At 40.9% G+C, this 26,266-nt stretch overlaps 3 protein-coding genes and 1 long non-coding RNA gene across 4 annotated transcripts; 1 reads left to right on the forward strand and 3 right to left on the reverse strand.

The window, feature by feature from the left end:
• Positions 1-58: 58 nt before the first annotated feature.
• LOC6544562 (probable chitinase 10) lies at positions 59-2,232 on the reverse strand. The gene is made up of 3 exons (XM_001973060.3): positions 2,162-2,232; positions 450-1,091; positions 59-390 (listed from the first exon to the last, which is right to left on the reverse strand). Exons 2-3 carry the CDS (start codon positions 1,020-1,022, stop codon positions 142-144), a joined length of 822 nt encoding a protein of 273 aa, XP_001973096.1. The 5' UTR covers positions 1,023-1,091; positions 2,162-2,232; the 3' UTR covers positions 59-141.
• Positions 1,980-25,802, reverse strand: LOC26526856. Its single transcript, XM_026977799.1, is given in 6 exon segments — positions 1,980-2,179; positions 2,181-2,368; positions 17,449-17,554; positions 25,238-25,429; positions 25,480-25,531; positions 25,598-25,802. Coding segments are annotated over 3 exon segments (291 nt in total). The 5' UTR covers positions 17,524-17,554; positions 25,238-25,429; positions 25,480-25,531; positions 25,598-25,802; the 3' UTR covers positions 1,980-2,151.
• Positions 5,642-6,507, reverse strand: LOC113563946. Its single transcript, XR_003407718.1, has 2 exons — positions 6,410-6,507; positions 5,642-6,224 (listed from the first exon to the last, which is right to left on the reverse strand). It is a non-coding gene; the product is annotated as an uncharacterized LOC113563946 (long non-coding RNA).
• Positions 7,152-23,660, forward strand: LOC6544563 (cyclic AMP response element-binding protein A). Its single transcript, XM_001973061.3, has 6 exons — positions 7,152-8,236; positions 19,533-19,743; positions 21,221-21,717; positions 21,870-22,319; positions 22,633-22,776; positions 22,884-23,660. The coding sequence occupies exons 1-6, from the start codon at positions 8,183-8,185 to the stop codon at positions 23,076-23,078; spliced, it is 1,551 nt and encodes a 516-aa protein (XP_001973097.1). The 5' UTR covers positions 7,152-8,182; the 3' UTR covers positions 23,079-23,660.
• Positions 25,803-26,266: the final 464 nt, after the last annotated feature.

Consider the following 26,266-nt stretch of genomic DNA (forward strand, 5'->3'; position numbering starts at 1 on the left):
AAGCTTTTTATAGCTCAGCCCGGTGGCAAGGCAATCAAAATCAAGGTCTCTTCTAATAAGTTATATTTAATTAACGGTCTCATGTCGCCACAATCTTGTAACTAGTCAATAAATAGGGCTCTTATCTGGTAGACAACTCCACTAAGTTTTGATGAGTTGTTTCTTGGGTGGCAGTGGGGATTTCCGAACTGCTCTGCCGGAGTTTCCGTAGCACTTCGCCACACCTAGCTGCACGCAACTCCGGCGCTCTATATCCCAGCCGTAGTAGAAGGGGCACTGCTGCAGGGTCAGGAAACCCTTGATGCAGTAGTAGAAGTAGTTGCAGTTGTCCGGATGTGGAAAGAACTCTGTCATGTGGGGCAGGCACTTGTGGGACCGCGGATCTTCAAACTGCAAGTGAACTTTACATTATAAACAGATCGGTAGAGGGATCTGCACAAGGTACTCACCGCGCACTGAACTTTCTCTGGGTAATCGCACTGTCCGGTGAGGGTATTAAAGTAGAGCTCATTATCACAGTGCATTTCCATGGCATGGCCGTGATAGCAAAGATAGTAGTTGGCACACGAGTTATTGCTGGCCATGAATATAACCTGGCCGGGATCATCGCTGATCGGACAGTTTGGCCTTACCACGGGGGCAATATTCACGATATCCACTTCGGCTGGGGTCTCTATAATCGGTGGTTCGCTTGGTTGTGGTATGGCGGGCGTTTCCTCCTCTTCTTCATCTGTTTCCGGTTCCGGTTCGGGTTCCGGTTCCGAAGGTTCATCGACTTCGTCCAGAAAGCACTGCACATTGGCCGCAAGATCACAGGTTCCCGACTCGGCATCAAAGTATTCGCCATCGTCGCAATCGCCCTTCATGGATTCCTCACCATCGCAGTAGAGGTAGGACTGGCAGCTCTCCCAACTTTGTACAAACGCCCCATCCTCTACCCCATCACATTCGTCAAAGGTTTCCCCATTTGTCCGGGAACTCCAGAGCAGCACCAGGCAGAGGTGTATCAAATATTTGGACATTTTATTGGCTCCGTATGGAATCTTCTACTGAATCAAGCGGACTGTTTCCCCATTATATTTATGGACCCACTGCAATGAATTTTGCCCCAAGAAGAAAACGACATGCATTTCTTTTTAGTATAATTGAATATCATTTTATCGAAAAGACCTTCCAGATAACTCTAGAGGCGGTTCATTGTATTACAAAATAGTCTGGTCCATGTGAATCACAGCATTCCTGTTCTTGGAGTCTCAACTATCTTCCATTATGTCATCATTTGCTTGCAAAATCGACATTACAGCGGTCGATGGTTCCACTTATGTATTTTGCTGAATATGTTTACACAAGCCGAAAAACTTTTAAAATTAATATTCAAAATGCTCGCACACACCTACATATGTACATACAAACATATGGACAAAAAGCGTCAAAAAGCGTGAAAAAGACAACGCAACAGAAATCATTGACCTCAACAAACGCCGCATTGGCCGTATTTTGTTTATGGCTAGCCAAACTCCAAGACTTCAAGCTGAAGAGTACTTTGGTTATGATCAGACTTAAGGTTACCCTGGCGGTGAAAACCTATTTAGTAGTCATTTAATATTTAGCGAAATGTAGATAGGAAATTATCTGTATGCACGTTCCAACTCGCATCAAGTACTTCAAGTTTCAACAGAACAGGGTGTCTAGAACAATATCTTATCTCATACCTATAATATTTTTTAGCTCTAACGTTCAGAGGAATATATTTTATGCTTTTATTTTGCATTTTAAAATTATGATCGGTCATGCCTCTTAGCGCACAGCCAATATTAATGGATTTTGTATGCAATATACTTGAGATATATTTATGATCTTCGATTAAGAAGAAAGTTATGATGGATGGATTGTAAGTGCTTTTCTTTCTCTAAAAATCAACTGTTTTCCTAAATTTTATTAAAAATTCATCTTGTAAATAGCTAATTAATCTATTGAATAATAATACTGAAAGTTAAGAGGTGGTAATATATTATTTTTACAGAGGTTCTTGTTGATGTCATTTGCTTTATCGTGTTTTAATAATACATGTACAGTGTTTAGTTGCAGAAGGGTAGCCAATATTCGATCTGCCATTTCTCTCGCGCCCTCCACCTTTTGTTATGATATAAATCACACGAACCTGCGATTTGCCTGAGGTATAGTATATTTCTCGTCCGGTACTCGGATTCTTTTCCACTTTTTGCACCATCATGGCGAACGGACACCATCGAGTGGATCGATCGGACGGGAGAATTTGCACAAAATCTAATTTATTGTCAAGCATTTCTAGGGACGATAAGGCCGAAAAAAGCGGCGGTGGTCTATGCTGGTTAACTTTATCGTGCACCTGTAAGAGGAAAGAAATCGAAAAAATTAAAAATATAAATAAAATCAACAAGCGCAGGTAGTGGCTGAAGTTCTTTATAGGAACTGTTTAAACAAGTGCAGACGTAACCAATCTTCTTGTGTTGTTGTACGTACGAATGTACTTTATTATAGCCCATTTCTTATGGGCGATATTTGCTTTAAATGCAATTGACAGATGGACTGATGGGCAGAACGGATGACGGGAAACATCGATCGAGCTGGAACAAAAGAGTGCTCAATGCGCTGACGATACATATACTCGTGGATTCAGTATGTGGATTCAGTTGTAAAGACAACGACGGCAAAATGTCTGCTGCGTTGCGTATGTTTACACGGCTCGATATATAGATACAACCCAATATAGGTGTATTTAATGTACAATCCACATGTACATTTATTGACAATCCCGTGTGTTAATATCATTCGCCAGCGCCTAAAGATACTTTTTCATGCGGCCAGAACAAGTGGCCCAAAATATGACGATGACAACACGATCGTCACCAAAAAGTCCTGAGGGAGAGCAAACAGTCAACAATGAGATCATTTATCATTTTTAGACAAAGGTAAGTGCGTATCGTATCTCGAAGAGGCAGGTACTATACGATACTACCATACAAATTACTACTGCGTGTGATCTGGAAGTCTGCTTTTGACAAAGTGATGATAATGATGAAACTGGGTCAGAACGCAGTGCGGCTTATTTTGCTGTCGCTCTGAGACGAATTAATAACTCCATAGAGGACTGGAAGCTGACTAAGTGCGGAATGTCCAAGGCAATTAGCAACTCTCCTCAAAGAGATCAATGTCCTGCTGCATACTTGCCTTTGTGGCCATCATTTATCGAAATAGCTAAACACGAGCACATATTTTTAGATGCCATGGCATATGTTTTTATGCATTTTCCTAGTATTTTTCCGAGGAACACACAAAAGCCACAGGCACAGCTGCTTTTTCATACGTGCCGCTAATAATAGCATATCATTAAACAAGAGAATTTCGTTCAATGCGAAGAATAAATTAAAACTTATCAACTTGAAAGCGAAATACACTACGAGGTAAAAGTTTCTTGTCGCATGGATTTCTTTATGGTCACCCAATATCTTTCCCAATATCGGTCTCTTATGCATCGTGTTCCCTACAAATGAAATTTATGCTAAAAATAATTAGCGATAAGAAAATGTTCTGACCCGCTGGCAAAGAAGGCGTAACATAAGACTCGATATGGAGTGACTCATTTTACCACCGCGATAAGCGGTCCTTTGTGTCCTGCCATGGAAATACTTATCAGCAAACACATATGTTTAGTGAGGAACTAGCCTGCCCCTTAAACATAGCATTCAATGCTCAAGCAGAGGCGTTCCACCGCTCGAAATGAAAATATTGTAGGGCTCTAATACATGGCAGCAAATCTAGAATGATAACAGGAACCCGCAATAACAAAATTCATTCATAGGGGGAAGTTATTAAACTATCAACCACAGCGGCATGACAGCGAAGGAATCTAATCGCTACTTTCTGGCATAACGCTAAATTATATTCTAAAAGAAATCTCAAGTGCAGATTAAAATATTACTGCAGATAAACAGGAAGGGGAAAAGCGGACGAGCAGACACACCTACAACTTCCATCACCAAGTGAGCTGTATCTCTAATTTTCCCGCAACTGACGCCCATTTAACCACAACTCAACTGCCTGTTTGCCGTGATTCACAAATCAAATAAAATGTATATAATATTGAAAGAGAAAAAGAAAAATGTACGAAAAAGCGGCGTCGTCAGTGGCGAAAAGTATTTGTGCCAGCCATATCCATAAGATACAATATATCTCTTTCTATACATACTATATAACAGTAAAATCCACTCGGAGGCGAAGCGATCGAATCCGGCAAGAAAACTAAGAGCGCAGCTAAGAGAAGCCGGCCCCAATTAGGGGCGGCGTTGGGGCTGGGCTGGGGGTACGAAAAACATTGGGAATGGCCCGGCTCGGATCGGCCCGAGAAGAAAACCCGAACCCCGAACCCCGAACCCCAAACCCCAAACCCCGAGCACCGAACACCAAAACCCAGAGACCAGCGACGCAGACTGCGGCAGCGCGCTATGCGGGTTCAAATGCGGCCAGCATGACGAATTATTACACACAGTCTCGCGACTGGCAAATGAAATTTAATGTACACTTGGAAAAAAGTCTTACATTGTACAAAAGTCATACTACAAAGCATCATAGAAACAAATAAACATTCAAGTAACCTTTAAGAATACAAATTGAAATGATATCATGGATCTACAGGCAATATTATTTTGACATGACGCGTCAAATAGATGGAACCTTACTTTTTAGGATTGATTTTAAATCTCACTAATTTGAATTTTGATATTTGTACACCATTAGCAAAAGTATGATTATTCACCCAATGACTAGCAATGGTAAAGTTTTCATGATCAAGGTAGGCAAGTGGTCCGAGTTCAAGTCCCAGCCTGCTCACAATCTTTTTTATTAATACACACAAATTTGTTAATTAAACTTCAAACTAAAAGTAATGTTTTGAGATCTTAGATATTGGTAAAAGTTCCGATAAGTAAAATCCCCAAATCCATAATGTTTCTTTCCGTGTACAATACAAAAGCCTCGCACACTTAGTCGACTCATGTGGCTGTTTATACACTCACAATGCACATTGATGATGTTGTTGATGGGATTGTGATTCAAGTATGTGCGCGTATATACACAAAATATTGAAACAAGAAGGGAAAGGCTACCCTTGCAAATTTACCATAAACCGCTTAAGTTGACACCGAGAGTCAATTGATGTGAAGCCATGGAATCGATCAAGTCTGACAAGATCATCTTAACCTTTTTCCCAATTAGAAAGTGTAACGAAATATTTTGGGAGTGCGAACAAAACGCTCTTCTCTCTATCGCATAAAACGCACAAATATCTGTGTCATAATTCAGGGAAATCCTCCATGACCAAACGAGTGGAGAAATCGATGTACTCAGCGCCGAAGCAGAAGGGCGCAGAATGATCTGATCCCTCTCAGAGGCGTCTTGTTGGCCCAGCCAGCTATCAGGGCTCATTGATCTGGGAGTCTTGGGAGCTTGTTGTCTATATTGTCCATTGGGGGATTTTCAATGCGATAATCAAGCGAACCCGGGGCAACCCGTTTCGATTTACTATGTGTGTAAGCCATATTGGGGATTTTCAAATTTGAAATTTTTAAATGAATACAATAAAATCACGTCAACAAACAAGAAATTAGTGGCCGAGAGCTGTGTGTATATTTTCTGCGGGGGTATACATGACATGCACGGAGCTATAGCCATATAGCTATGCCTCTCCATATGTATTACACAAGCGTTTTTGTGAAAACATCGCCGTTGTCATCGTCGTTTGTCTGCGCTGTATCTGTTGCCCGGGCAGCTTTAAACCGGATCTTTGGTTTGAAAGTACATTCACTTTGCGTCGTCGCCGTCGACGCAGCATTGCAGCAGCAGCAGCAGCAGCATTGCAGCAGCAACATAAGTCCAGGCCAGGCCCCAAAGATCCCCACATCCATGTCCATAGGCGCTCAGAGATCTCCGAGCAAAACTCTTGGCTCCCAACTGCGGCAAACAGCCTTCAAATGACTCGGCGGCTTGGCCTGGGTTGGAATGGCCCGACTCTCTATGGTCTGCACATGTGCATAGTTCAAATAACTTGGTCAAGTTGACAAGATCAACGGAGCGAGTGTTACCAAGCGGCAGCAGCCAAAGTCAGGTCTGGTTGCAGAGCGGGGAACACCCCCCTACTCCTTCATGCATTCGGGCCAAATCAAATACTCGCAGCAACAACACAAAATCTATAATAAAAAACAGGTTAACAAATGTTGCCGCAACGCTGAAGTCGACGCAGCCCATGGCGTCGGAAGAAACTTGTTTTCCTTTCCTATGCGGCTCCGGGTCTCAAATCTCAAATCTCGGGCCTCTGGTCTCCGGTCTCCGGTCTCAAACCGACGTCAAAGCCGGCTTACGACAATCAACTTACATTCACTTCTCGGAGACCCGAAGAGCGTGAAAGTTTCACTAAGAGCACTGAGAGTTTTCGGGAGAGAGTCGCATACAGATACAATCGCATTCGGACTCGGACTGGAAGCCGGCTAGCCCGCATGTTACACAGTATCAAGGGTAGATTGGTGGCCCAGAACCGTGGGTATATGTCTACAAGGCTTTAGTTACAACTACCCCGAAACATGTTAAGGAGTCAATAAATTCAATTAAACTATAGCTAATGTGGCATAAGGTATGTGGTTAGTTGACCTTTGGGAACGAAATGCAACAACCCCAAACGTTTCTCATAGATGAACGAATCAATAACACTATTAACGCAGGATATTATAGATACGGTGTTATATTTGAGGGGTTTTTTCACATGGAAATGGTATATTTAGGCAATAATCTTGGTCTCGATTGGCATACAAGAAAAACTTTTACAGTTCTGGTTTCGATTTACAATTACTATGTAAAACAGTATTTGTTGAAAACTGTTTACTTCTATTTTAAATGACAAAACATCAACACAACATATCCAAGTAAAAAATTTTTTTAATTTTTTTATAAATATAAAATTACATAAAGTATCACTTGTTCGAGCTTGACTATCTGAAATTCTGAAATTGCCGGTATTGCAAACGCAGAAAGAGAGAAACAGAGATGGCGCTATACGTGTGGAAGAGAGAGACAGAGCGTTGCAGAGGAAAGAGAGGAGCAGAGCAGCGACAGCGACGCCAGCAGAGGGCTGAACGTTTCCATTCGTTCGTTCGCATTCACAAGAATTTCACCGACATTTAGTTTAGTACCGTTTTTGGCTGCAGTCGCACTACGGACAGTTTATTCTAATTGTGTGCTACCATCCCATACATCCAAACATACAAATATTATTGCTAAAGTTAACGATATTAACTACACATATTAAATGCTATTATACACGGGCCGAGCAAAGCCATTTCAAAAGCGGTTTACTGCCCCATCCACACACAAAACACAAAAAAAATTCAATTAAATCAATTGAAATCGTAATCGAGTCCAAAACACAGTACAGCGAAAGAAAAGTCAAATAAACTAAAATTATATGGTTATCAACGTTGAATCTAAACATACATATAATAACTATTTTCTATGAAAATCAAGTGTTTCGTTTCCGAATCGGGAAAAAAGTTAATAATTCAATTAATGTTAACGCCAAATATAATCCGACGAGAAAAGCGCATGCAACAAGTTAAATCCAGCCGACAGTTGTAAACCAAGTTAGATCCGTACACAGATACACCCCAAATACCACAACCCATACGAATGAATGCCCGGTATACACACACAAACGCAAAAGTCACACACACACACACACGCAGACTATAACAATGTCAAGTGAAAACATTCTCTGGAAGCAACAGGTTTCCCCTTAATAAGTGTTATAAAGAAGCAACCAACAGTCATCACCCAGAACTGTTCGTTCGGAAAAAAGTAAAGTAAAAAATAAAAGAGAAATAGAAAGAGAAAGAGAGGTAGAGATAAAGTATAAAGAAAGAGAAAGAGCGGAGAAAGAGCTCAGCAAAATCATATGAAAATAATAGTATAATACCATAAACTAAAAAATTATAAGAAGACAGTTCTTAAGTGGGTTAAAGTAGAAAAATTTGTGTGACTGCAACCGAGTGGAACCGAATTAAACCAAACCCCATACCATACCATACCATCCCCGAACCGCAAAACCAACTAAAAGAGTTCTTAGAGCGCATCTGAATAGCGCCAACCCCAAAGAACCATGGAATTCTACGATGGCGACCTCAAAGATATATGGGACTCCGACTTAGATCCGGTAAGTGTTCAAGTTACCACTGCAGAGCACAAACAGAAACGCGAAAAGCAACTTGTACCCCCTTATTATATCAGTCAGAACAGAACCATTGATACTTGAGAGCTTTTATTACAGCAGGTATGCTTGATATGGGCTATATATGAAAGTTAAAGCCGACAAATCGAACGAAACGATAAGAAACTGTCCGAGATATACATGCACTATGTATGTACATAGGTAGCTCTTATATATTATAGCTCACTGAATTTTATGTGGCAATGCCCCAACTAAACTTGGTGAACTTCTTGAACTTCGATCTTTGACTACAGAGACATCTTCAATACGATTATTAAGTCATGTAAGAGTCGTGCTTCCACGAAACGAAATTGCATTTTAAAATCTAAAACACTTTAATGGCCCACATTAAGCTTATCAGTTGGGGAGAAAAACGTGAACTTATTCATGAGCTGAATTCTAAGTATGATGATCGATTTCGGAAAAGGAAAATGAAAATGAAGAAACGAATTTCGATCTCAGGGTCCCACGGAATTCAGCCAGTTTTCTTTTCCTTCTCTGCATATTAAGTGGTTTGCATTCATACAAGTATATGTATATGCGATCACCTGAGAGAATACCGATCGCCGACAAACTGGCCTACGATCAAACCTGTCCCAAGCTACCTCATAAAAATGTCCGCTCACCGCACCACCAAAATCGGAATGTAAAAAAGAACCGTACGTTGAAAAAAGAAACCAAAATCTAATCGAACTGCCCGGCTTCCAGACATCACACACTCTAATATACAACACACCCAGAATCACAGTTTTGGTTTCATTTTCGTGGAGGACGTTCTTGGACTGCCGAACCCAATAGCATTACTCAACAGAAAAAAACTTTGCCAAATAGATACGATACGCCTGAATCAAACATACCGTCTAGTGCCGAAAGGAAAAGGCAGCTTTCAAGGCTTTGTATCTTGGCAGTTACGTGCTCGCTTTGGGAGAAAAGTCAATTTTAGTGACTTTTTGTGTTCGAATATATCATTTTACATGGTTTTTGATAAGAAACAGCGACTATATCTGGCATTCAGGAAACATTTCTGTTCATAACTTAGAAGTTTCGCTGTCCTACAAAGTTGTTTTGTGTCGGGCGATAATGATAATTGAAGTTTTCCAAGAAATTAAAAGAAATTTATCATTAGCGAACGATTGCTGTTTCGGTTGTTTTGTGCTCATAGTTCCATTGCTCGTACGGCAATCGGGAATTGTTTCAAAATAATGAAATGAGTAAGTGCCGGGTTGAGCTTCATTTGCGGAGTACTCCTAGATGGAGATGCCGTCGTCTATTGCTTATCGCTGCGGAAACAGTAATGAATACATGTCGTCCGCCCAAGTCCGTCCGTTTCACTTGTTCTTGCTGTTGTACACGTTAAAAAACAGATCAAAATCAAATTAGCCAGATACTTTCAATTATTGTATCAGTTTGATTTAATAACGTAGAGTTTTTATCGTAGTACCTCTTCTTTGAAAAGGCCCGGATTCAAAAAGTATCGTTCACAATAAAATTTTATAAAAAATTTGTTCCTCTTAATTTTGTTAAATTAATATTCATTTTCCAAGTTCTAATCTATATTTTCTGCTTATTGTATGATGAACAATCGATATGGTTAACCATTTGGTTATTGCTGGTAACCAGAGTCCGAGTTCGACTCCCACCGCTAGCCTATGAATTATTTTTCCGTAGATTTCAGCTACCAGCTTTTGCTTTCTGTGTAGAGGAAGCACTGCTGGGCGAGCACAAAAGAAAAGAATCTATTACGGCTTGGGAGGAGGACACATGTGGAGTTGATAAGAGGCTGCTATCAGCTGGTCTAAATGCAAAGTAATGACTTTTTTTTCGCCTGCTGCTGCTGCTGCTGCGGCTGCACTTTGCAGCTAGTCAAATAGAGTATGGCTCGTCAGTGTCATTACTATTGGGAGATAATAAATGCGCGCCGGCGACTACTCGACTTGTAGACAATGTAGCCGGAGGGACAGAAATAGGCCCAATGCCCGGGAAAATGCGCGTGCAGTTTTTATTGGTTTTGTTGCATTGCGTTTTTTCCCGCCGTAAGCGGTACAATGTACCCGTACCCGGGGCGTGCGCTCAATTACCTCATAAGTATCTCAAATGCCTGTGTGTGCCCATAACAAGAAATTATCGGTTTCTGTGGGAAGTCGCCGCCCTAATACCCTCCAAACGCCTGGGAAGTGAGATCAAGATCGAGGTAAGATATCATCCGTGGCTAGATAGTTGAAATTCCTTGAAAGAACCCGTCCAAACCCTTTGTTTTGTTAGCCCAAGCCTATCAGAATTCTATTTTGGCATTATTTTAATAATATAAACTATCATTCTGAAGCCTCTTCAAGCATATCAACAATCTTATCTCGCAGTATTTTGTAACCAAAAAATAAAGCAAAAAAATAAAAGTAAACTTGCGCCGAGATAAGGCCTGAAATGCCCAATTTTGATTAGCCTTAGCGCACCATTTTCCACTTAAGCTGTTGACAAAAATAAAAAATAAATTTGATGCCATGGGATTTTTTGTTCTTTCGTAAACCAAAACAATAAGCCAAAAATAATGACTTGACGGGTCGATAATCAATTTTATTAAATTGGCAACGTGCTTCAAAGAGGCCACATATGGGAAAGTCCCAGTTGGGGTTAGCTGGTCTTGAGGCAGCCCTGCGATAATGTCACGTGCCCCGCATTGCCGAGATTCCGATCGGTGTTATCAAGAAATCCCCTACCTTTTCATTCAGAGATCTTCGAGTGCTTCCCCTGCCCATCAGTATCAGTTCGGAGTAATGAAGAGTTGACACAGCAGAATCTGTAAGCTCTAGAAAAACACACGCATATAAGTGTAAGTATACATTCGCGATCGGGGGAATTCTGTGAAAATCGATTGGCGTTGGAAAATCCAACAATACGATGATCTCTGAACAACTGGTTATTCAATTTACGATGAATACAGTTTACGGGGCAAACAAACAATTTCCAGTGCAAATATATATCAACGCTTCAGCTTAACGACTTTCGATTCTGGTCCAGTCGTGATAAGAAAATACAAAATAAAATTATTTCTGTTGAACGCTAAAATTACTGCTGAAATTTTCACATTTTGTTGATAAGAGCAGCACATGGAAACAGAATGCCTAATTAATGCGGATTTAGAAATGAGCTTATCTTCTCAATAGCTAAGTAGAATTCGCGCCTATATATAGGGCAGTATATGAACGGGTTGTGTATCGAAAGAAAGCGAAAACAAAGCTGGGTTCTGAACTAAAAGACTTCAAGTTCGTCTCCAAGCTAGCCTCGAAACAGAAGCTCAGCAGTCGAAACAGTAGACTGCCGGAAAAGATTGCCTTGAGCAAAATAAATTGCATTCGCCTTCAGAGAAGAATGCTGACCGTAGTCGAAAACCAGCGACTTTCCTAGATTATTTTGTTGGTCAAAACGGAAAGAGAGAGGTTAAGAGTTAAAGACCGAAGCAGGCAAAAACTGCAGCATTAACAAGAAGCCCAGAAGTCAGCAACTTTTTGCCACTTCCATTGAGATACAGCCAACGAAACAAGTATATATTTCTGACATTTCTAGAGCTATTCTTTTTTGTGGGCCAACTTTCGCTTATATAAGCAAAATATAAAAAAGGTGTTGGGGGCGAGGTGCATGCATAATGGTATTAGCAATTTCTTTTCGCCCAATTCGATACCCTTTATGGTCTATACGCGTATATGGCCTGTTGCCTGGCCGTCGAATGCAAATGTGCATTTCGTTGAGGTTAGACCGCGATTTTCTAACGGCCTAATGCAAGGCCCGCTACTTGAAATGCACACGAGAATACTACCAACTCCACCGTCCAGAGACGGAAATCAGAAAAACGTGCTTGGCAACAGGCTGTGTCGGCATTTTGTTAAGTTGGAGAGCTAAAGGCTTGACTCTCGGGAGCACATTTGAATAACTAGTTCGAGCTAAGCACGATACTTTCAATATGGTCTATCATTCGTCTGTGTATCTCGCATATCGCGTATCGCGTATACGCTGCGTTGTCTGGCTGTACGCTGTACGTATGGTGTATTGCTTAACTTTGACATTTCCAATGAGCCGGAGCGTTGCAATCTGCAAAACAGGTTAAAGCACAAAGCGAATGCAAAGAAACCCAGCGACGACTATTGCAAATTTAGCTCGCTCCAGCGACACAATTTCTATGCCAAAAGTCCAAACATATGGCGAGCCAGCGAAAGAGCAAAAAACCGAAGCAGAAAAAAAGCGCGCATAATTAAATTTGTGCCCCCACACATAGTATTGGCTTACATGTGCGCCAGTCTCAATGGCTCCACTCTCTCTTGCTCTGTCTCTCTCTGCAGATATAGATATATATATATATATATAGTGTCCCATTCATGTCGGCCATTCATGCGGACTTACACGCGCTGCGCGTTGCAGGATGCGCGGCCATAGTGTCCACGCGGAAAACCTCTCTTAGCTGACTTAGCTCTCTTTTCGACCGGGTTTTCTAGTTGTGGTAGCCGCTCTCTTTTGGCCACAGGAGTGGGCGGCCTTTGGGCCATTTGGCCAGCTGTTTGCGCTTTGTTTTGTTGACGTCAATGTCAGGATGTCGAAGGAGTTGACTTGCGGCCAAAGCGCCGAGGAGCGTGAATTATTCATGGACCCGCTCGCAAGCTACAATATGCTACAGCGTCCCCCTCGATGGGGGCGTCCAGTTCCCCAACTGGGCGTGGGCGCTGCAGCATATTGCCAGTGCCAATGAGTGCCACACGATAAGTGTAACAGCAGGCAACAGGCAACAAGGAAGCAACAGTAAGCTGCTTCTTGTGGGCGGAGAAGCACTGGAAGCAGCATTTGAGAAGTGGTTAAGGAACGGGGCTCCAAGGGCCACCCTCTAAAGGGACGTTTTATCTGGCACTAGGCGAGTAAGTGGTAATCACTGTGGTTTTGAAGGACTGAAGATTATAGTTTAATTGGCACAAGAAATTCGGTCAAATTCCGAGAATGTGATAGGTCTGTTACAGTGGGGCTTGATTTTATCATAAAAAGATAAATACCTTTTTCTGCTCCCGAATTTATTAGGTTTATATTTATATTTATAATCACTCGCTATATTTTTTAAATATTTTATCTATTAAAGGGAGGACACGTTGGTTTTTTTATTTATTTGCTTTCAGGCTCTGAAAGTTAATTGAGCTCTAGTGCTTATTCAAAAAATTGGCCTTTGCCCTTAAGACCTTTTAAAGATGTTGGGGCGAGTTTCTTCTACCACCTATTCCGCACTTCTAGTAACCATATGGAGCTTTGGAAAATAACGGGAGAGTACTTAGAGCTGATGGTCTCTGCAATACATTAAGAGCATTCCTATGATGAAGAAACCACAAACGAGAAATACTTGTCATAAAGTAGGCTTTGACAACATTTTAAAGACCCTTTGCCAGTTTCAAATGCAATAAAATAAATATAAAAAGGCAAATGACGCAACAAGATATTTATAGCATGCCACCAAAGAGAGTGCACTAATCGGATTCATCAGAAACCCCAATCTTCACTCCACCAAAATCCATTGACACTCTAATTAGGGCCTAGAATTCAGTAATTACCCGGCGACAGGCACATTTTCCAAGCATTATCTTTCCGAGAAGCCTTGAAAGTGAATTCATTATGGGCTCTCCAATAAGGTCGTCCAGTTCTCTGACTCATCCGCGCATTGCCAAATTGGTTATGTCTGCTTTGCATATATGCAGATGTAAGGTTTTAACTGTTCGACGCTCGCCAGCGATTTTGTGAAAGGCATTAGACGGTCTCGAAGGCTGAGACTCGGTGGATCTCTGTTCAGCACCCACCTCCTCAAAGATAGACGATCTCTGGGGTACCAGGATAACCGAAGATTGTGGGAGTTTCAGCCTCCTTTGGCAGCGCCTTTTTTCCAATACATTTATACTTCATTTTTTGGCTACTTTCACAGTGATTTCCGCTCGGCAAATTGTTCGTGTGTACGTCAGACGTGCTGCTTACGTACTTTCCTCGCAAAAAAGAGCGCACAAACATATGGTGGTGATAAGCTGGCCCGCAATGAAACCACCCTATTCTCCCTTTCGCCAGCTATTTTTATACATATTAGGTTGTATTTATAGCCACCACTACGTCATAGAAGTCTGAGAGGCACTGTTGCTTTGCATTGGAGGCTGCAACATGGCGTATACGTAATGTGTGAGTTAATTTTGCAATCTCGCGTTCTGATTTCGCGTTTGGCTGATTTGGGCCGCATTCTTGGGCGGAATTCCTGGCCAATTCGCACTTTCTTTTCAAGGCAAAAGCGGCGGCATTTGACGATGGCCATTTACGTCGTAGCCCCATTACCATTTACCACGCTCACGAAAAACGAAACCGTAGCAATTTTTCAAGTTAAAAGGCAGTTCAGTATCCGTGTTTTTGTGTTTTATTTTTTTCGCTTCTTTTTTGTTTTTGGTTTTTGGTTTCTGCTCTTTTTGAATTGTGGGAGCACCTTTCACTTTACCAACACTCCAACGCCGAATGATGCAGCCTGGGCATAAAAATTGGAAAGAAATAAAGACTCGGCTAAAAAATGCTGTGCACAACACAAAGAAAAAGCGATACATACATAATGATCCGCACGCACACGGCTGCAGTTTTATAAATGTGAAAGGTTTTCGCTTGCTGCAACATTATTTAATCAATCCAAATTGTGGAGCAAGCGAAAAAAAAGCAAAATCGAAAAAATGTATAGACAAAAGAGCCAGAAAAGGCAAAAGTAAAGCCCAATGAAAATACAGTGGTAAAAAAGAAAGAAGAAAGAGGAGAAACCAAGCCAAACTATAACCAGTTTAATTATTTTTATGAAATTGTATGTTTGTGGCTATTTTTCACCCTTTCTTGGCATTTTGGCGTTTTCGGGAAGACTGAGCCGAAGACTGGAAATTTGAATAAGATTGTATAATGGGTAAAACAAAAACCGGGGGACCCGGCAACACCAACACCCATGTGTGTATGCTAATTTAATGCCGTAAGATAAAGAAAACCCCTCCGGCGGCTATTTCGATTTTATTCCACCTTAATCGTTTCCAAAGTGCCTGCTTGATTGGGCTGCCGAGTGACGAGTGCGAGTCCGAGTCCGAGAGACCCGGGAAAAACGGAGGCAGAACAATTCCCTGCACGTGACATTCGAGCGGAGCAACAGGTTTTCTTCTGTGAATCGCCAATGAAATGGGGTCAAATGACTGCATTTCACACAGGCTCCTCCGGCGATGGTTAGGCAATCGAATCGATTGCCCGGCCAAGTCAAGTCAAGCCAAGTCAAGTCGAGCTTAGCCGCATTCAAGCGGTTTTTGTGGCCCAAGAGCCACTCCAGCTCCATCTTCAGCTCCAACTCGAGCTCCGAGTCGAGCATCGCACCACACACCACACCACACCGCTTTCCACTTGAGAAGGCGCCCTTAGCCATTTCACCGGCGGTGCCGCGCTTTCATTGGAACACACAAATCGGAGAAGTGGCAGAAACCCACCTGGAACGTTCAGCAAACGGTGATACAGGTGCACCATGAGAAATATTTCAGTAACAGCTGCACCAGCTATAGGATTGCATATCACAGACCGTTTACATAAAATCTTTACCGAGTACTCATTATACATACTCGTACGTAATAAAATGGTTAAACTCTTTTTATGTTTAAATTGTATATTAAACTTTTACAACCTTTTTATGTGCTACATACAGCACATACTATATGATAATGGGCAAGGCATCAAATAAAATTGCAGATGGTTCATAAGTGGAAACACCAGAATTCAAATAAATAATGAAATCAATAAAGAAAAATCCCACCACATACATATGTAATTCCCCGAAGTTATTGAACTTTTGGACAGTAACGCCAATATTTACGTTGCGATTAACAAATTTCTCAGGCAAGGTCGTTGTGGCATTTTAAACGATCTGCCCATAGAATAGAGCTCTGGATTAAAGTTTGAAACTGATAAGACTTGCGATCAAATTGACATAAATAGAATTGAAAATAAACAAAAGTTATCGTAGCACTATGATATTGGGGCTTGCTTTGTCCTTATAAGATAAGATATGAGGATGACCATTGCAAAGCGCAGTGTGCGTTTTCCCTCAGTGTACCACCCCACCTCCGGAACACGATGCCCCCACCTGATCCGCAGCAGCTAACAAAAGAGGTAGCAAATGCCTGCGAGCATTTTTGCCGTCTTTTTTCCGTTGTATTTTTCTCCTGGCTTTCTTCTTTCTTTCATCAACGACAACATACATACACTTGTACATACTTATTTGTATACAGACTACATACATATATTGGTATTTGTACGACTGCCTGGGCATCTGTATTCTGTATCTGTATGTTCGACTGGAAGTACGTGTTTGTGTGTATCTGTGTTGCCCGTTTTGGTAGCATTTTTCAAGAATTGCTAATTCTCAACAATTCCCAAGGTTCGTTGAACTCATCATAAACACACACGCACACACACACACACACACCTCACGCTGGGCACGCACACTCACACATTATTTACGCTTCTCGGTGCTTATAAGTAGTATACTGTATACTATATACCATACTGCTTGCCGATTCTTGGCCCGATGTGCGGTGAGGGCTAAAATGCGGAGAAAGCACTTGTGTATTTGTGTTTTAATGCACTGCCCAATGAAATATAAAAAAATGCGAGGGACGACCCACGAGTATTAGCATAATGGGCGGATCATTAATTCTCGGTTATTCCATACTTTCGTTGGCTTTCAGAATGTACGAATTACAGTAAGCGTCGGCTGTGGTTTTTGGCCAAGAGAAACTTCGACTATTATAGCACTTTCTTTGGCCCTTTGCCATTTTTGGGTAATTACTGAAGACGTTATTTACACTTCACCATAAAATACTAAAGAAACTCCTTACAATGTGACGAAAAAACCTCATAGGGTATTAAAACTTGTAATTACGTATAAATACATAAACGACAGCGCTAATTTATGGTTTAAGGTATTTAACTTGAAATATGTACTTCAGCTAATATTGCTGTTACTCGGCAATTATCTGTTTTACTTCGAATTTACAGCGCTACCATAATAAACTTCAAATTCGTGTGTAATTGTTATCTGTTTTTAAGAAAAACATAAAGTCTTGCATTTGCTAAAAAAAATTCCAATTTACCTTTTTTCCAATCGAGCTTAACAAATTGGCGGGCTGCTGTATTTTTGGAGTCTCTTCGTGATTTGTGAGCCACATGAAAAATACATTTTATTGTATATTAGGTAATCTGCAATAATAGAAGAAATAGAAATAGCTCACCGATGAAATTCATTATGCATTTTAAGGGACTTTATTTTAACATACCTTGAGAAAAAAGAAAGTGCATATTGGTGAAATTTGAACCAGAATCATCATTATACTTTCAAATATAATACTGGCATTTGACGGTATGTTACAGGACGATCATGCCACTTTTTCCTTGATAAAACTCATTTATCCACCCTCGGTCGAAACTGCGAGTGCCGCAGAATCATTCCAAATTCTTTCAAATGCATGTGTGCAAACGGTAATCAATGTTTGGACTCACGGTATGTGCCTTGTGCGGTGGATTTCGTGGAGGAACCCGTAGAATTCGATTAACCAAAGACCCACAAAGAACCGGGAAGAATCGTACCTGCCTACATACAACATGCCTACGTATCTACGTATCTACGTATCTGCGTATGTATGTACGACGTCGACGTTCCCTTTTTTTATGGCCAAAACTGGATTCCACTTGGCTGGCTTAGAATGTGAACTTAGGTGAGGTGGGGCTCGGCTGGGACTTTACATACAAATGTGTTTTTAAAGCGTAATTACATGCACTTCTTTATCGCAGACAGACCGAAAGACAGACAGTCACTCACTCAGATGTGTACATATGTAAGTAGTTCTACCCATGTGCATATTTGCCACAAAATGCCACCTCCAAATGGGTCAGCAATTTATTGCCGTAGATTGCGGGCGACAATTAAGCGAATCCAGTCCGAAAATCTGGCACATTCGGGATTACATCATCGGGCGGGCTTTAGCTTCAAAATAAATACAAACATACATATGTTCTGGAGCTGCTTGTTTTTACCATTCCACTCGGATCTTCGGTTTTTTGGCAAATAGAATAGAACAACCGGCTAGCTCGTTTGACTTATATGTACATATGTATATATTTGAGCTGCACTCTGATCGTGATTGTGAGTGATTTTGATTTGCAAGGTTGGCTTTGCGCTCATCTCAGCATCGAAAGCACTTAGCACCGGCCCTCTTCATTATAATTAATTACTCTCTTGCACACTCCACTCCACGCGACTTTTAATTTAAATTTGTGCCAACCATTTGCCAACCATTTGCCAACAAATTGCCCCAAAACTCGATTGACGACTCTAATGGAACTAGAGGCAATGACCGTTGAATACTTTTGATGGGTCCTTCAGGAAAATAACGATTAATCCTACTTCTGCAATGAATCTTTAATGAAAGTTTGAGCAAAATATTCACAGTTCTTTTAAAAAATCTATTTGATCTTCTATCAGATGATCATTCCTTTAATCCAAACTACATGTTACCTTTAGAAAAATTAGGTATCTGGTGAATTACTACAAACATTCCGTTTACCGCCAATAAGTTCGACCCAACCCAGAAGCCAACACCTGGTACCCCACCTAGCCTAGAAAAATTCCCACCACTGATTTGCGGGTCCCCAAAAATAATGACTTAACGATTGATAACTTCAAAATGGTTTCCCCTCTACTGATTGTCAGGCCCAACAAAAATTATTTCAAGGGTACAAACGTCCGAATCGGCGAGCGTGGTCGATGGTAAAATGTCTTCTGATAAGATTGACAACAAAAATATATTGCATAGCCACCATATGCAGGGGCAGTTCGGGATCTGCGCAATATATACATATGCACGAGTATATGTATGTACTTCTCAAATCAAATCAAATGAAATCAGTATTTATATACAATATACTTCATTTTTTGAGCTATCTGCATGGCCCGAGTGGCCGCGTTGCGTTTTGGGTGTGCGATTCTCGTGTGATTTTGCCATAGGTCGTATATATGTACATATGTAGGTAGAGCGGCAGATGTACCTTTGTTTTTCGCATTCAGTTTTTGTGTTTTAATTATATAAGCGTGCTATCGCTGTGCAGCACGACTATGAATGACTTTTGTACATTAACTAATTGCAAACCATTTGTTTGTTCCCATTTTGCACTGTTGCAGGAATCCTTGAAAATCAGCCCCGATCACGATATGCACGACTGGCTTTTCGATCGGGACGTCAAAGATCCCACCGTCATACTCAACGACAAGCTCATCTCGGATGCCCTGCTCAATGGCACACAGCCGATCAAAACGGAGCACTCCTACAGCCTCAGCAGCGACGTTGACTCCCTGCCCGATTCACCAAAAAGCCTCCAGGCCAAGATCGAGGGTAAGTAACTCAAGGATCTACATATGTAGATTCTATCTGGCTAGGTCTCGTTTATATAACGTTAATATCACGTGGTCTTATAAACTTGATTTAGCAAAGTGGGTGAAGTGGCATTCAACAAAATCATACAGATCGTTAAAGTCATTTAGAGTAACGGAAGTCAAGGTTAGGAGTAGATCACTCTATTAACCAGTCCCAGGGTCGTAGTTACACAAATCGATTGTCGATAACTGCTATTACAACCCTTCAGAAAGAGCTATTAAGATCCTTAAAGGGTGCCTATGGTATGGATAATTTAAATAATTCTACAGTCTTCGTTTGTTATGCGGCTAATTGGATATAATATGTGGGTTATGTGTAGTAGAAAATATTACAGAATGCATATGTTAGAATGCACATCAAGGTGCACCTATGCAATTGGAACGATTGCTGATTGAATAGAGCGATCACCGATAACTCGGCCCATTACATCTAGACGCAGAGCCACCAACTCTGGTTTTTCGGAAGGGGTCTGTCTGTAAGCCCCAACACAGTTGGCAGTTGGTTAATTTAGGCCATGTACATAGTGAAAACAACGCTGACAAGAATAACAGTTGAAAAACAGTTTCAGATCCGCTCTGTTCTGTTTCTAGTGTCGCGGTAGCATTTAGCAATTTAACGCAGTACTCGTGCATGAAGTTTTGTACTTTGACGCGATATCAGTTGTTCGTATGTATGACGGCAAACTGTGTATAATTACCCTGCCTGAGTTCTGGGCTTCTCTTTTTTCGAGTTGTTATTATTTGTAATTTTATGGAAACTGTACGACAACTGTGTAAATAAAAAAACACGAAATTTTTCGTAGTTGTATTGGGGCGGTTTTACGAACGTAGGCGGGGGGCCAAAGTTTTGCCAGAAAAATATATATTTATAAAAAACTGAAACAACAGAATATGAAATGCAAACACAAGTGCAACTCGACCAATTGACGCGTGCTCTGGCAAAGGAAAGTGATCCGGTGTTTGCTTAGTTACAGACTACAGTCTAAAGAGCTCCAATTCTTGCATAATGATGTGGGTTAGAAGCAATCATATTTTGGCAAAATATTTACCCACATATTGCTCTATTTGATTTTGCCCATTGTTTATGGACAAAAGGGGATGGAGCAAATACGACTGTGAACTAATTATTTTTGGGAAAATTACCAATTAACTGAGACCAACTGATACCGATTTTACCCGACGCAAGCCAAAGCAACTAAATTTATGATAGCAAAAGAGATTAAATCATTTGAACTTCTAGGTTTTAGGTCTTAAGCAAAACTTGTCTATAATGAAATGAAATTCAAACAGTTTACTTGAAGATATTTTACCTCGTATTAAGAATTGTACAATTGATTGGGATGACGTGTCCCTTAAGTGCTTATAGTTTAAAATCGTTTTAAACCAGTTTTGGTAACCTAATCGTATTAATGGCTTCCATCTATTTGCTTCCCCAGACATGGAGGACGAGTGCTTTCCCGCCATTTCACCGAAGACGGCGACCAATGGGCGCGTGACTATCGATCCCAAGTGCCTCACCTTTCACGTCCCGCCCACGCACGCCACGCCCATCAGCCGGCTGAGCAGCAATCCCGCCCTAAACACCTCCGTCGCGGATCTGACACGATCCTCCGGCCTGCACAATCTGCAGGCGCACCAGCCACACCACGGATCCGGCTCGAGCCACGTGGTGGTGGCCAATCTGGAGCACTTTCAACTACCTCAGCACCTGTACGACAACGACTGCAGCTCCTCGGTGTCGTCGTTGCGGGATGGCAGCATGTCGCCGGACATTTGCTCCGACATCGAGATCGACGAGTCGGCCATCAAGGATGAGCCCATGTCGCCGGACTCCAGCTGCCCCGCCAGTCCCACTTCTCAAGCGAGCAGCTCGCAGCACCAGCTCAGCCTTAATCTGGCCCACCTGCAGTCGGAAATGCTATTCGAGCCAAAGGTGAGTGCACACAGCACAACTAGGACCCAGTGCAAAATGTTTATCTGCAAAATATTATATGCCAATAGTGGCCAATCTTATTAATTCAATCTTATTCATTTCATAGATTAGAAATATTTATACATTTTCCTGTTTTCCTGGTTCTCTTGCAGCACGGTGGCCTCCTGCTAGCCGCTTGCAGCAACAGCAACAACAGCCTCATAAAGTCCCAGCAGCGCCAGCAGCAAATCCTTGGCCAGGACAATCTGCTGATGGCCAAGATGGAGATCAAGAGCGAGAAACAGAACACCAGCAATAGCTCGGGCAAATCGCATGCCCACGGCTATGGAATCCCGCTGACGCCACCATCCTCCCTGCCCAGCGACGATTCCGAAGGTAACTTGAGTCCGGAACACCTGTTTGCGCCCTTGTCGCCCAACGCTACCGTTTCCATCTCCGTGGCCAAACCAGCCGGCGGCGAGTCATCCGTACGGGTAAGCCGCACCGCTGCCAGCATCACGCGCTCGTCCGCCGGATCCGCATCAGTATCCGGCTCCAGTTCCAGCTCAATGGCCACCACGACACGGCAGCCGATCCACACGCCCCTGATTAGCTCGCAGCCGGTAAGCTTTTTTTTTAATATTTTAGGCTTAGCTTTGGCCATATGAACAACTATTACGAACCTACGTTCGTAATCATAACTAAAATGAAATTCCAACTTTTCTTTAAAATTAGTTAAGTAGTTAGTTTAATTTTTAGTTAATTTGTTTGCATAAATAATATCAGTTTCAAGTAAATAGCAAAAATTACTCATCGGAAGTAAGAAAAACCCAAAAATATTTTCGAAAGCATGACAAATTTGAGCTCGTCATCGCGGCGTTTTAGCAATGCATTCGTCACTCACTAACTCTTTGGCGACTTGTTTGAATTTTGCAGAAGGGCTCCACTGGGACGCTGTTGCTTACGGAAGAGGAGAAACGTACTTTGCTGGCCGAAGGCTATCCGATACCGCAGAAGCTTCCCCTAACCAAAGCCGAGGAGAAATCGCTAAAGAAGATTCGACGCAAAATCAAGAATAAAGTAGGTGCAAACAAAACGATGCAGCGGCAGTACCTCTTCGGGCAGCTTCATCGTTTACAACCGGTGAAAAGAAGTCGTATTTCATTTTCTTTTTGCATAACTTACAGATCTCTGCTCAGGAAAGCCGCCGCAAAAAGAAGGAGTACATGGACCAGCTGGAGAGGCGCGTCGAGATCCTGGTCACCGAAAACCACGACTACAAGAAGCGTCTTGAGGGGCTGGAGGAGACCAATGCCAATCTACTTAGTCAGCTGCACAAACTGCAGGCCCTAGTTAGCAAGCACAATGTGAAAAAGTCCTAAAGACCCGGATTCACATGGACCCCTCGATATCCAGGGGCTTCTGTAGCCGGAATCGTTTCTTGTTTGCCCGCCTTCCCGAGTTTTATATTGTAGATCTATTATGTGTATGTCAGTTCAGTTCAGTTCAGTTCGATTCAGTTCAGATTAGTTTTTTGTTTCGATTTAATCGGTCTGGGAGATTTTGAAGAATTTATGCGACGAGGAAATTTTGATGAATTTTTTGTTCGGCTTTTGGATAGCACAAAGCGGTAAAACATTCCCCTCACTCCTGCTCCACCGCACCCCCATAATAAATATTCCATAGGGCCCAGATGCCTGAATGCCCCTAACTAATACCGTATAATTAATGTGTATGTAATCCTAGCTACTTGTAGGACCTATATTATAAAGCTATGTATATTAGTCATGCATTCCTGTTATATAAACTTGATCTAGCTTAGGCAAATGACCAGCTGCAGCAACAACAACAATTACAATTATAACGAGAAGCTCAAATGCAGAAGCCAATCCAGAAAGCGTCTAAAGAGAAGCTAAAATAATATTGTAATTAAGCGAAATCAACAGACCAAAAACAAAAACGTAAAAAAACAGCAAAGTAATGAAAAAGTTAACGACAACAAAAAAATGCAAAAAAGATAGAAAGAAAGCCGATTGCAAATAGGCTCCGATTGTATATGAAATCCAGATTGGAGTTAAGCCGACAGTTGGAGGCGACATGTACATTATGTTTTAATAATGATTGAATGAATGAATTAACGAAAGACTCCCGGAGCTCAATCTCTGTGCTGTCTTTGGCATGACTCTTGTTCCTTTAAACGATATTTCTCAAAACGAATAACGAAAGCTGACGACGAGATAAAATACCTAAACAATTCCATAATGTAGCTATGTAGGAGGATTATGTAACGAACTATGCCTATATGCAGCATTTAAGTTTCTCTTCATCATCTGTTTGCCAGCGGCCGTCAAGTTGGAGTTTCAATAGATGGAAAGCATACGAATTTATAGTGGGTATCCGTATCCGTATCCAAATCCGTATCCCCAATTCGGTTCCGTTCTCCACCTGCCGCGTTGCCTGGCCAAATTAAAACAATTTCCGAGCCAATTATGAAAATGAATTATTGTTTGTTAAGTTTTATATTATAAGGCGGCGCTGCACTGACCGAGGGATATTTACAGAGTATAACCCAATTCAATCATATTTCGCAGCACTTATTTTGTTTTTTATGTTTACAATTTGTGTTTTACGTTTTAGTGCAATTTTTTGGCATACATATTTATACAGATATTTTTGTATTCTTTTTGCAGCGTTCAGAATGAGTCATTCTAGTTTTTATTAGTTGAATTTATATACACAAAATTACTTAACGGAAATTTTAGGCGTAACCCGTTGATTTCCTATCAAATCGATAATATCTATAACATATAATTTAGCTATTTTTATGTATGTCTGTGCATGTGTGTATAAATCAATCGGGCAAAGTTGTGCAATTGTTAGAACATTTTTAAAAAGCTATTTAGTAAAAATACGAAAATCAGAAATCGAAGTTGAAAAACGAAACGCTCGTGCAATGACAAACAATTTATATTAAAAAAGCGATAAACAAACAAATTGAAGACAACATGAAAAATGCATTATGATATATTTATATATACAAGTATAATGAATAATGTTCGACTATTTACTATTTTTTGGCTATAGCATTTTAAACGCATATATTGTATGTTTAACGTTGAAAATGGACAAAAAAAACAAAACAAGAAAATAAATCCAAAAAAATTGTAAAACTTTTATGATTGGTTGCTGTAATTTGGCAAAAGTAAAAGTGCAATTCCAAATAAAATTCATACAACCATACAAACAGCAGGAATTCGGGACTTTTATTTATGATTAAGGAACAAAAATCTTTTTTTCAGGAATGTAATATTATTTTTAACCTAAAGGTGGGATTATAAAATACAAAGCATTTCAGAAGTAGTGAAAACATTTGTTTGACTTCCTACATTTTTTTTTTGCTAATAAAATGGTAAATCTGACATTTTAAACAAATTTCTCATGGAAAAATGTCAAGTAGATAGTATGCCGACGAGCTTCCTAGTTTCAACTGAGACAACCTAACCTCGGGGCATAGGAATTGGACAATCGTAGAAAAACTTACCCGTCCATCAATCATTTCGGAGTCAGGATCCTAATCCACCATCTTCCATTACCGCCGGCGGGTCCGTTCCAAACGTGCGAGCAGCTGACCGCAGGGAGGTCCACGTCTACCGTACCGTCGGGTTAGTAGTTCTCCGGGGCAACCCGGACTCCAGTAAAATTCCTGCGAATTGTCGCCGTCGTGCCGCTGCAGCTGTCGCAAGCGAAAATGTAAATAATGAATAAATAGCGAAATGTACATACATCCGCCTTCTTATTTGGGTTATCTTGCAGGCTGATGAGGGAATTGGCAGAACTATAAATAAATGTTAGAATTATGTATTACATGTAAACTCATGCATATTAAACGAAACTAACTTACCAAGATGCCATAGTCACCTTTTGTTTACCTTTTTGTGGTTTTTGGTTACTAGAGATCGTAGGTGTTTAGTGTTGTGAGACGTCGATAGCTATCGATGTTCCGTGCTGTCCGGCACGGGGGAACTCCGGCGTGGGGAAAGCCTGAGCTGGCGGCGCTGCTATAAATAAGGAAAAACATTAGGTAAAACATTGATAAATATGTAAAATATATTTATAAAAAAAGCGATATTCGATATTTCATGTGAAAAAAATCACATTATGAATATTTATTTTTATTCAAAAACTATCGATTCATTGATATTTTTGGGCTACTATCACTAAAAGTGCAACAAAGCAATTGGATTCGTACATTTTCTCAAGTCTATTTAAAGACCTCAAAAATTGAATATGGGAAAGAATAAAAGTAAGTTGACCGACATGCAGGAATAATATATACATATATAAATATGTAAAATATATTTATAAAAAAAGCGATATTCGATATTTCATGTGAAAAAAATCACATTATGAATATTTATTTTTATTCAAAAACTATCGATGCATTGATATTTTTGGCCTACTATCACTAAAAGTGCAACAAAGCAATTGGATTCGTACATTTTCTCAAGTCTATTTAAAGACCTCAAAAATTGAATATGGGAAAGAATAAAAGTAAGTTGACCGACATGCA

Source organism: Drosophila erecta, unplaced genomic scaffold, assembly GCF_003286155.1.
Source record: "Drosophila erecta strain 14021-0224.00,06,07 unplaced genomic scaffold, DereRS2 tig00000021-arrow-pilon, whole genome shotgun sequence".
NCBI lineage: Eukaryota > Metazoa > Arthropoda > Insecta > Diptera > Drosophilidae > Drosophila > Drosophila erecta.